Raw genomic sequence first — 13,198 nt, 5'->3', positions numbered from 1 at the left:
GACAGAAAGTCGAGAGTTCAAATTAAATCTCGCGATCTCGCAATATAGAACTACGCTTATGCGAAACCGCGATATTATATTCGATGCTCTAGACGGCTTTATATTCAGCTCTTTCAAGTTATATTATAATTGTGAACGTTTTGCACATGGCACTGTTCGATTCTATATTTATTTAATGAATGATTGAATGAATGATTTATTGAAAGATTTATTGAATGAATGAATGATTTAGTTATTGATTGATAGACTGACTTACTGACTGACAAATTGATTGAATGATGATGATTAATTGATTGATTGATTGATTGATTGATTGATTGATTGATTGATTGATTGATTGAACGGCTAAGGCTAACGCCTTTCATTGAACTTATTTTGATGAAATTCGATGAAAGTGCAAACCGAACATCCTTCAATGTCGGGAAATATTTTTATATTACTGCCAGCTAGGGAGGTAATGTTTATAAATATTTTACTTGTGAATGTATTGTATGAGGCTGGAGGTTATTTCTCGACATATTTTACTTGTGATTGGATTGGTTACCGCAAGGAAGTTCAGTTATGGAAGTATTTTACTTGTGATTGCAATTGTTACCGAAACGGAGGTAAGTTCTGAAAATACAATGTATACAATTACATGTGATTTCAGTGCCGGTCACGAGGTATTTTACCCATTTATGCCTAGTTGACTCTCCCATCCTTCTAAATTGGATCAATTTATTTCCAAAATAAGGAATGTCTAGTATATTTATTTCTATATTTAGAATATTTCTTACAGAAATTCTTTTAAGCTATCAGCGCAGACCCTGATGAGACGCCGCATCATGCGCGTCTCATCTGGGTCTACGCTGTTTGCTAAGGCCTTTTTTCTAGACGCTAGGCATAAATGGGTTAAGTTCTGGAATATTTTATTTGTAAATCCATCGGTTACTTCAAGGAAAGTAAGTAGTGTGATTAGATTGTTACAAGTATTGAAAGAGCATAAGTTCGCGGATGGGATCTATAAACAAGTATGTCATTTACATATGTGAACATTGAAATCGGCTCTTGTGTTTTATTTCATGAATTCTGCGCACGACCGTGTCTCGTCTAACTGATAAGTCCAGAAAACACTATATTACAATGGGCATGTTGTTATAATTAAACATCATATGCTTGTGTTTCTTTAATGATATTCCATCTCCACTTACGAACATGTTACCCGGGATGTCAATATATTCTTCAAATTCCCACTATATGCCCGTTGTAGTGTGATGTAACTATTCTCGTGGAATATCTTTGATACTGCTGCACTATCGTTTCGACCATCTAGTGTGTACCGCAAACAACGAGTTGGCTACCATCGTGGCCATTAACGTCATTTTGGGATAGCAGGGTGTCTTGTCAGTACTAATGAGCGATCTGTTGCACCAGCCCCCGCGCATAGATCTGGTGGTTCCGAGGGATGTTATGATGTAGATGATATGATAATTTAGATGTAAATTGTAAAGATGAATATAAGCGAAATCCAATGTATGCCATATTTAACATATTTAACATGACGTTTCATAATTCTGTCGAAAATCGAATTGATTTTTTAAATATATTTTTATTGTATAATTGGGTAAATATTGTATTATACGTTCAAATCGACTTCTGCCCTTGTTAATTATTTCGTTAATCATTCTAAAGATAGCCCGCGGTAACGTTGTCATATATGGACGAACAAAGAATCATACACCCGAGAATGTCAACGAATATGGATTTTATATGCTTAACTTACCGCGGGTATTAATTTATATTCGACTTGTTCATGCATTTTATGAAAACAATTAGTTGTAACCGCACATTTCTATCAACTTCTCCAGGAACAATTTATTATTTTTAAAAATAATGTTACCTCTTAATGCGAGTTAAATACGAAGTGAAATAAGCCCCGTAATCCATTGCATAGGTATTCATGTATTTTGTTTTCTTCACATGCACTCTTTTTTTAAACAAATATCAAGAATAGTATTTTAATACAGCCTTTGTCTTATTTCAAACGTATACGGGAATTGAAACATACGAATTTTTGAGCTTTAAATCTGATGAGCAACGCATAAAAATGCAGGCCTTTTAGCGCCATCAAACATAATATGAGTCGTGTTCTGAGAAAACTGGGCATAATGCATGTGCGTAAAGTGTCGTCCCAGATTAGCCTGTGCAGTCCGCACAGGCTAATCAGGGACGACACTTTCCGCTGTTATGGTATTTTTCGTTTAAAGGAAGTCTCGAAAGTGTCGTCCCTGATTAGCCTGTGCGAACTTCGTTTTCTCTAGTCCTTTGGCGGGATATTTTTCCAATTGTTTTAGAAATGCCAAAAACATGTGCCATAAGCCAGTAGCAATTGGAATCGTGCACAAATCATAGAAGTACCTATTTCAAATGAGTCACTTTTCTCTTCTTGTTTTGGAGCAATTTAGCGATTCCACTTATGCTATTTGTTATTATTTGTTACTGTATGCCATGTGTGTCTGCAACATTTTGGTTCATTTCATTGAGACTATATAGAAAGATGATTGCGTGGGATGCATTTATTGAAGTACGCGGCTTTTGTCAAAATCTCACGTCCGAAATTCTGTGTTCCGAGGGTGCTTGCCTTTGGGCGAATTTTACTTTTTTCAGAAAACCATATAACTAAGTTTGACTGAAATTATTGAAAGAGGACATATTTGTCTTCGAAATGATTCCAGACTTGCAGAATTTGATATATACGAAAGGCAAGAAAAATGCCTTGAAAGTTGGAAAATTTATAATTGGCATTGGAATTTGTGTAATCCAACCATAGGGCACAGGGCAACAAGAGCGTGCGTGGAGCGTGGCTTATACGGCGATAACAATCACAGAGAAAAGTGTTAATATGTATATTGGTCGATGTTAGTGTGGCACAGATACGTTCCCCATGTTTAGATCGTTGATGCGGTATCATACACTTCGCCACATAACTATGGTGTACGAACTGGTCCAAAATTATTCTAAGCCGTCCGGGACTGTTAATAAACCGTCCCGGACGGTTTACTAAACTGTATCGGACAGTTACATACTTTTGAACCGCTCGTGCGTCTGTAAACCGTACCAAGCGATTTATTTTGTGGATAACAAACCGTCCGATACAGTTTAGGCAACCGTCCGGGACGGTTTTCTGGCGTAAAATTATAGTATGGCATAGATTTTGAAGAGGAGTCAATCAACCAATCAGAATCTGACGTAATTAAAGATACACCATTTACAACAAGTGTAGAAGAAAAATCATCAATTGCTTTCTTGTCATTGTCTTGTCAAAACAAATAAACAAAAAAGAATGATGAAATTTAATTTATGTTAGGTCCAGTATATTTTTATCACAAAGTTCAAAAATCAAATATTTATATAAAAAAAGTATTTCTTTAACTAATTCAGAAAACTTTCAATCTCCGGCTTTGCTTGCGGTATTTTTGTCAATTGTTACTTGAAAAAGTATTATCCTTTTGAAAAAAAAAACTACTGTTCAGCAAAAAAAATACCGTATCGGACAGTTTAAACCGTCCCGGACGGTTTATGCACACGAACGGTCGAAAACATTCCTACATCGTCCCGGACGGTTTATAAACTGTCCGGGACGGTTTACAAACCGTCCGTGACGGTTTATAAACTGTCCCGGACGGTTTTGAATAGTTTTGGACCAGTTCGTACACCATACATACCATCCGTCTTTTGCTTTTACTTTATCGGCTTAACACTTTTAGTCAGGTATTATAAGTAGTGCAAATTGATATTTTTGTTTATGACGTCTAGCTGTTAGCAACTTTCCTTATCAATTGGAGTACTATGTTCATTGCCATCGTCATAAGGCACTCTATATTTCATTTTACTATAGCAAACATCCTATGACAAATACCAGAAAGATCGAGCTGCAATAGAGATGTTTACGAAACAGCTAATATTGACATCAGTAGTGTTTGCAAATGTTCTTGTGGCTAGTCATTTCATCTCTTACACACATGCATAAACGCTACGTAATATTACTTGGATTGGTACTTATCTGCTTCGTATTTATGAAGAACACAGACTCGCTTCCACTATATGGACATGATAAAACGCGCGCGCGCGTGTGTGTGTGTGGTTCTAGGGTTTAAAGGGGCCTTTTCACAGATATTGGCATGTAATGAAGTTTGTCATTAAATGCTTTATATTTATAAATGTAACAATTGGATCTAAAAAGCTCCAGTCAAATATCAAGAATTAAAAAATAAAATAAATAAATAAATAAGTAACCCTTAACAGGGCTCGAACCACTGACCCAGGGAGTTCTGGGGTAAAAGTCTACCACATAGACCACTCGGCCATCCGTGCTCATACAAACACTAATGTATTTTTATACTTTATATTAGCAATCCTCTTAGTTTCACAAAATATAACGATAACAACAGAACTCTCCAAATTATTCAATCGTTTCGCGTTGCAAAGCTTTACAGTTTTCAGGTTTTTAAATCGTCAAAAGATGCATATAATGGCTTTATAAGAGCATGGTTAATGTTCAGTATTACTGTTTCCTCACACATTTTATAACTAAAACGAAAATTTGCGAATCTGAAACAACTTTATTTTTGTGTCAATTTACCTAAACGTGAAAAGGCCCCTTTAATGTCCATCCACGCCGGAGGCTGCATAATGTGATGGCCTCCCGTGCGAATATTCTGAGTGATAAACATATGTGGTCGGGGACAACAATCGCCTTTCTTTTACGATCAGTATATACGATTGACAGATATCTCCGTTACATGGGAAACGAATGGATTTAGTATCATACGATGAGACACCAGCAACATATTTGTATATGATAGTTCATGTCAGTAAATTATACACTGGTTCTGCCCCTGTTACAAGAGCAATACCATTGCCCCTGTTACCAGAGCAATACCATTGCTGGTTGAAGTGAGGTGGATTTTATTCATTGCAATTAAAAAAACTGGTAAACTGCTGTGATTTGAAGGAATGAACATAAGGTAGGTTTGCATTTTGTTTTATTTGTTATAATATAATATATATAATTATTTATTTTTAAATTATTTATCGTTGTTTTTCAGTGAATAGAATACACTATTTTTTACTTCTGATGCAAAGACATTTACCCATGATGACGTTGCCCAGATTTATTTTATATTCATGAATCGAAAAGAAAAGAATTGTTTATTAAACCATGAATAGTTAACACACAGATAAATTTAAATGATGTACTTACCTATGTTTACATTAATTTAGCTCTTACATGATTACAGATATAATCTTAAAAATTTAAATATAATTTCGATTCTAAAACGATAGTATAACAATTTGGTCAACAGCGGTGGAAAGAACAGTTTCCTTATCGTGCTCAATGTTTGGACGTCTACAAGCAGATCTTATTTGTAGTTTTACCAAGGGAAATTTGCTGTTGTTTCTTTTTGCTTATAGATATCACTGTTTTTGGTTATAAGTTGGGAAGTTACATTTCCAAAAACAGCAACACCAATAACAAAGGCAGCATTTTGCTGTTATTTGACAGTCTTAATTCTTGATATTCAATGATATATTTTATTACAGTGTCAATTGATTTTTAATTTATAAGAAATTTACTTCACGACGATACCTTAAACATGGAAGAAGTAACATTTTGCACATAAATTGCTTTATTTCAGGAAATTATTTTAATTAAATTCTCACTTACACTAATATATTTATGAATAATGTTCAAAGATTATTAAGTCGTGACGATAAATTTATCATTATTATTATCATTATTGTTATTAAAATTATTATTATCATATTATTAGTAGCATTATTATTATCTATATTATTATCATTATTAATATAATTGAATGATATTGTAGTCCGATGTGGTGTTGTGCTTAGGTTCGATTCCCTGCACCGGAAACTGTTTAGTGCCATGTTTCTTTCTTTTCTTATTGCAATCATCGAGTACGAACGGTTTGCATTTTTTATAATTAACATATTATTTTATACCAATGCTTTGTTTCTGCATTAAAGCATGTGGTTAAACGGAATATAAACTGCTTTGAAGAACGAGTTAAAAAATAATCATAGTAGTTAATCCCAACATCGGCGCTTTGTTGACGAATTAACAAACAAACACAAACAACGTGGAATTAAGTTTTGAAAGTGTATCACCGCGGATATCACAATATAGTGACGTAATCGCGTAAATATTCATGACGTCATTTGATGTGTTCGTGTTTTTAAGTCATCAATTCCCAGCCCAGTCGTTTCATTTCTAAAACAAAGACGTAAAAATGCAATTAAGATGACAAAAAAGTATCGGTTAGTGTCGAATATTAAGATTTTACGGGCAAAAATACAGAACCACTCGCAAAATATCTGGGTTAAGGGTTTCTTATTCTCTAAAAAATAAACGGAATGCGACGTGAGTACTATTTCCATCTCTATGGTAACAACTGTCTTTTTTCAGACGACAACCAAGAGCGGCGATTCCAGGAGTGGCGGCCATGCTGGTGTTCACACCTAGTGCCAGCTACCACACGGCGCATGACTGTATCTATGACAACGACTCATTCACCGGTACATCATCACCATCATCATCATTATCATCATCATCATCATCATCATCATCATCATCATCATCATCATAATCATCATCATCATCATCATCATCATCATCATCATCATCATCATCATCATCATCATCATCATCATCATCATGATATTTTTTTCTTATATTCTTATTATTCGACTGTGTCATTCATTATGCAATTTTATGATTTAGTACCAGCTTAGCATGAAGAAACGGGTGGCTTTTAATACCCGTGTCCCTATGTCTAAAGTCGACGTTACATTTGGAGATCAAAAGTAAATCTTGGTCTACGAAAGACCACCATGCAGAGACGGCGTTTGTGTGCAACAAAAGTCAAATGTGGCCATAAACCATTTTTACATTAATTCATCATTCATGATGTAATTTTAAAATACCTAATAACGACCATTTGAAGACGGCGTGTCTTGTGTAAAATCCATCTCCTTGCCTCAAAGGTCAATGCCACTCACAAAAGGTCAATCGTTGAAGTTTTACATACAAAGCTTTTCCGGACTGTAACTTCATCTTGGATCATGCAATTTTAAAATTGGTTTAAAGAAATGTCACAATGTGGATGCACCGTTTCATCCGTAGCAGCTCCCTACTTGAAAAGTCAATGTCACACTGAAAGGTCAAAGTTTAAAATTTACAAATAACATTTTATTCAGACAACATCCTCATAACCCACTTTGAATGTTATTTACGACACATTTACACCGATTGGAAACGGCATCCTCTTAGCTCCAATCGTAGCTTTCACTTACAGGTGAATTTTCGAATTTGAGAATTGAACAGCTTACCCAGACAGCATCTTCATCATTCATAATGTAACTTTATTTTGATATACCACACATTTTTACTATGGTGCAGATGTGTCCGTTTGACCTGTCTCTTAGCTCAAATCAACGTCACACATAGAGGTCGAATATCCGACTGGGGCATACTAATTTCCAAAACGTTTTCCAACAATTGTGTCACGCGCCATGTGAGCAAAAGTCAAGTTCACATTAGCATGTCTATCCGTAGTATTGGCCCTCTTAATGACTACATACGAATTTCGGAAGTGAAAAAATACAAAATACGCATGTTTTATATGTCAATTTATAGTTCAATGTGTATTCTTGGGCATAACAACGAAAACTGCATTTAAATCGGCTATGTTTTGACAAAATACTGACTAGACTTAGCTCCCTGTAGTAATCTGTTTCAATGTTTTTAATCTGTACCATTGTCTCACAGTATCGGCCCTTCTGATTAGTTGCTAAGTTTTGTTTCTGTGCGCTTGTGCTTGTTCTAAAAAAAATAACTTAATGGAAAAGTGAAACACTTGCTCATGTTGTTCTTAAAATATTTTTACATTTTATTCAAAAATAAGCGACATATAGCACATATGATATAGCTACTATAAATACATAAACAAACAAACATAATTGTGTGTTACGTAATTAAAAATTATAGCATCACCCTGGAATAAACATGACTTACTTTCCAACGAAGACCGGAAATCATGAGAATGGTCGTCGTTATAGTCATGGATAACTATCAAATAAATTGCAACTTCTAAATATTGAAAAAAAAGCACATCAACTTTCCAGCAATTCTTGAAGGTTTGTCGTAAAAGGCACGATACTATGAGGGGGACCTATACTATGAGAGTACGGGATACAGCTAAAATGTTAGACATGTTCAGCATGTTAAATTATTGCAGGCATTAATTTTTGCAATAGGTCGGACATGTTTCCAACAGTAATCTAGCTAGTTTAATACGAATTCGTTTCGAAATACTGCTGCGAGTTGATGTATAAATATAAACAATGTGTGTAGGTGGTACGAGCTGGCTGCCTGTTGTGTTATTGGCTGGGCGACCATACCTGTATTGCTCAAAGGGACTTCGCCAACGGAATAATGATCTCATTCTTTAAGACACAAGCACAACAACAATGTTATATAAACGCTATGTCAACATTTTACATATTCGAAAAAGAGAGCCGACTTTCGCTCTAAAGAGTTTCGCAACGGTTACATTCTGTTTTCATAAATCAAAACAAAATGACTTATTATGTTGTTTGAATGGACCATTTTTTAGCGGTTTCCATTTATTCTTATTTTTACAACGGAAACGAACGCGTGCAAGTATAAGAAACCACTTTTAGCTGAGAAATCAATTTTTCATATTTGCAATCCAAATTCGGGCTGCCATTATCATTAACTAATAGCGCAATCTTTGCCCATTGGGACAACTGTTAATCGCCCCGAGAAGTATGTCAAAATGAAAATTCCAGAAAAGGCAGTAACATATTGCCCCCCAAGTGAGCGCGTCACGCAAAGCCATTTAGGACATGACTACGGTGTTTCATTAGGCCCATTTTTACCGTTCGACCTAAAAATAAGCAAGCTTCGAAATAAACCATTTGATGGATCAAAAACTCGATCGTCCGAGAAAACGAGGCGACGAAGCCCAGTTATAGGGGCATATAAACGGTATTAATGCTAAATTATAAAAAGTTTTTAATTGATTCCATATTTCTACTGTTTTATTCGTTGCTAATACATTATTATTTTAACATATTTTCATAAGTTGTTGAATGTCAATATGAACAAGAAATGTATTTAAACAGACACTCCGCGTTTTAATTAATGTATATGTACATTCGAGTCGATTGAAAAAAAACCGAAGCTGCTACTAGAACGATCCACACAACAACAAAAAAATAGTTGACTCAAAAGCTTCAAATAATATGATACGCTTGCATTTGTAATGCTTTTGAAAAATACTTAAGTTTTGCTAAAAGCGGTTTGGTGACGAGTTGGGAGGTAATGATAACATAAAAACTGATCATTTTACAATATATGTTCGAGCGATTCTAAATCGTAATCAAACAGCTTACACCATAAAAGTTCATTCGACAACTATTATGTCCATTATGGGCTTCCCGAGAAACTACACAGCGATCGGTCAGAGCTTCGTGTCACGCTATGTAGCCTAGAAGGCATTAAGCAAACACGCACGGCTGCTTACCATCCCCAGGGTAATGGTCAATGCGAATGGCTTAACTGGACACGTTGCCAGATGCTGCTCACGCTAGACTAACCACGAGATGAAGACCTGTAATCTTCAGTACATATTCTTTGTGAATATATATAATAATAATTTAAATAACAACTGCAATTATTCGTATGACATTAATCAGAGAATAAAATATCAGTTTATACAAAATTGGCACGATACAATTAATAACCAACCGAAATTAAAGTACTACAGAATGTTTAAGACTGAATTTGCTTATGAAAACTATTAAGATTGCATTAATAATAGAAATAATAAACAACAGTTATCTAGATTTAGACTTGGCGCTCATAAATTAGAACTAGAGACTGGTAGATCACTTATTTCTTACATGCTCCATCTATAAAGACCTAAGAACAAAATATTATATTTGATCTAACTGGCCAAACTTGGGCAAATTAAAAAATATACAATCTTGTCAAAATACTACAGTAATTAACAATGTTGCCACATTCATTACTGAGGCAATGAAACTCCGTGATGAAAAATTAAAAGTATTTGCTGCTTCTTAAATTAATATTGAATCGAATCGTTAATATATTGTTTATTTACTTCTTATTTCTTTTTACATAAATGGCAATAATTTTACTTTTGTAAATGATGTATGAACACTTAACATAGTTATTTATGTGTATAATAATGTATGTTTTTTTGTATTGTACTGATGCACTTCGACCATTATTTGTTAAATTGAATATGTAAATGGTCAAAGGCATTTTTCCGATGTTTCAATACAAACTTGAAACTTGAATACAAACAATTGAAAATACCACGAATACAACAAAAACAATTTAAATGTTACAAAAATAATTAAACACAGTTTTTATTGTAATATAACATATACATAAATCGCAAAGATTGTGTACATTTGAAAGAAATGCATCGAATGAAATATTTAAATAATTCGATAAACGTTACTGGAGATTGAACAGTAATCAAAGAAAGTGTACGGGATAAGGGGCGATTGATTTAAGAGTTATCCAAGTGTGAAACTAGATATTTTAAATAACTTGAATGATTTAACTTGAAGATTTAACACAACGATCAATTTAAATGATTTTCTAACCTACATTTACAATTATGAAGCTCTAAAATGATTACATTTATAATCTTAAACATTTATAAATTCGTGATATATATTTGGTAATGAATGTGCTTTTTTTCAAAAGAGCTTCAAAAGAAAACAGTTCATAATTGTATTGCTTAATATTAATATTAATAAACCAATTCAGAATCGCATTACAAACGATCTGCAACATACGTATACTTATCTTCGAGTATTCCAAATTGAATTATAGTTTTTTTTGTAAACAAACCTTGAATTAAATGAATAATTTTTAAAACAAATGAGTTGCGATCTGGGAAAACGGGTCTTAATGCATGTGCGTAAATTGTCGTCCAGGAAACGCCTGTGCAGTCCACACAGGCTTATCTGAGACAATACTTTTGTTGTATTTTTCTTTGAAGGAAGTCTCTAATAAGCTTAAAGCCATCTGAGACGGAAAGTGTCGTCCGTGAGACGGAAAGTGTCGTCCGTGAGACGGAAAGTGTCGTCCGTGAGACGGAAAGTGTCGTCCGTGAGACGGAAAGTGTCGTCCGTGAGACGGAAAGTGTCGTCCGTGATTATCCTATGCCAACTGCATAGTCTAATCTGGGTCGACATATTACGCATATGTATTATGCTCCGTTTTTCCAGAGCGATGTTCAAATATCTTAGATATTATGTTTGACAATAACCAACAACTCGTTTGTGCATTTGCAGAGCTCCTCTACGAGGATTTCGACTCCTACGTCATCAGCCCATGGCAGTGGGTAGAAGATCACGAAATTGATGTCCTTAGCATTTTTATCGTCCTGTTTGCCATAGCAACCGTCGTCATGAACGTCTGTGTCATCGTGACCTTTGTGCGCCAGAAGATCCTGGCGGCGTTCAACATCATTCTCCTCGGCATTTCCGTCTTCGACACGCTCACTGTGCTAGTTCCGGCCGTCGCCGAGGTGACAGTTCTATTTTTAGGCCAGCGTCTGCCGAAAGACATTTCGGTCGAACAATGCCAAGCGTGGGCGTACATGACGAAGTACCTGCCAACCATTGCCCACAATGCATCTGTATGGTTGACAGTGGGACTCGCTTACGATAGATATATTGTCGTGAAAAGGCCGTTTATTTCCAAACGGAAGTACACACGGAAGCGTAGCGTTATTATGATCTGCGTCGTGTTTTTACTGGCGGTTCTTTCCAACTTGTGTCGCTTCTTTGACACGGATTATATGAATGTTAAAATTGTGTCCGCGGAGAATGTCATGGAAATGATACGGGAATCAAAAGAACACAATTTTGAAAATGTCACTGTTAATGTAGACTTTGGACAGATCTCAAAAGAGCTACTTGAACAAACATGCCGCTCGTCGAAAGGCCACACATCATGTAGAGCGGTGTACAAACCATTCTTTCGAGATTTCAAACTATACGAGTTCTGCTTTTATTGGTTTGTGATCATATTCGTGAAGTTCATTCCCTGCATTACTTTATTAATATTAGACACACTTATGCTGCGCGCTCTTCGAAAAGCTGAGAAACTGCGTCATAACATTTCCTATCACTCGTCAATCGCCGCTGACACAATGCCCGGTGGACGGAAACGATTTTTCAACGAAAGCAGACGAATGACCGTGCTTCTTTTCGTAGCCATAATTATTGTGGCAGTCGTTGAGCTTCCAATGGGGTTTGTGCTCATGTTCTGGACTTTAGCGGAACTTCACGGACAGAAATTCATGTCGGAGGAAACGCTAAGTGACCTGAGTCGAACTGCGAACATTTGCGTCTACGTTAGCTACCCGTTTATATTTCTTTTGTACTGTTGTATAAGCGCTAAATTCAGGGCGGGGTTTTGTCGGCTATGCTGCTTTGCAAAGAAGGGAAACTGCCAGCCACCCTCCACATGCGGCTTAGAATCGAACCTTTGAGCCCAATCCGCTTTTATAAGGCAGTTAACAAATATATTTTCAGTGCAGTTTAAATGTTCATTAATTGTATTTAACGTTAATGTCCGTATAAAGCTTATTTACTAAAATTTATTTCTTTTGTAAGAAATGTGTTTAAATAATGTCGCGTTGTACGTAGATGACGTGCACATATGTAAATAAAATTTTACGTGATTTTTATTGATTATTAGGCGTATATATATATATATATATATATATATATATATATATATATATATATGTATATATATATACACAAATATCTGCCCATAAATATTACATGAAGCATACCAAATGAATGATTAGGAGCATTTAAATGGGTTAGTTTTATGGAAAAAAGGGAACTTAAAAAGGTCGTTTTATTTTATTGTTCTGAATTAATTTAGTAGTATGTATTTTAAGTTGAATGTAAAGAAATACAACTTGAACACTACAATTATCATTTGTTAATAAAACGACTTCTGTGACAAATTTGTGATTTTCATTAATAGATTTGCAGTCTATAAATCGTGTCAGTGTTGTATGATTTTTTTTGGAACATGATGTAATACGCTTCT

At 35.1% G+C, this 13,198-nt stretch overlaps 1 protein-coding gene across 1 annotated transcript; it reads left to right on the top strand.

The window, feature by feature from the left end:
• The first annotated feature begins 6,204 nt into the window (after window positions 1-6,204).
• LOC127831932 (sex peptide receptor-like) lies at window positions 6,205-12,828 on the top strand. The gene is made up of 3 exons (XM_052357018.1): window positions 6,205-6,318; window positions 6,467-6,576; window positions 11,419-12,828. Exons 1-3 carry the CDS (start codon window positions 6,302-6,304, stop codon window positions 12,621-12,623), a joined length of 1,332 nt encoding a protein of 443 aa, XP_052212978.1. The 5' UTR covers window positions 6,205-6,301; the 3' UTR covers window positions 12,624-12,828.
• Window positions 12,829-13,198: the final 370 nt, after the last annotated feature.

The sequence above is a fragment of the Dreissena polymorpha genome, chromosome 5, assembly GCF_020536995.1.
Source record: "Dreissena polymorpha isolate Duluth1 chromosome 5, UMN_Dpol_1.0, whole genome shotgun sequence".
In the NCBI taxonomy this organism is placed as follows: Eukaryota; Metazoa; Mollusca; class Bivalvia; order Myida; family Dreissenidae; genus Dreissena; species Dreissena polymorpha.
Note: the sequence above shows the minus strand (reverse complement) of the source record. Positions and strands in the feature narration are given on the sequence as shown.

Excerpts from the sequence above, each read along its gene's own strand:
- LOC127831932 (XM_052357018.1), top strand. Across the intron at positions 6,577-11,418 it reads TGACAACGACTCATTCACCG|AGCTCCTCTACGAGGATTTC; the intron begins GTACATCATCAC and ends GTGCATTTGCAG.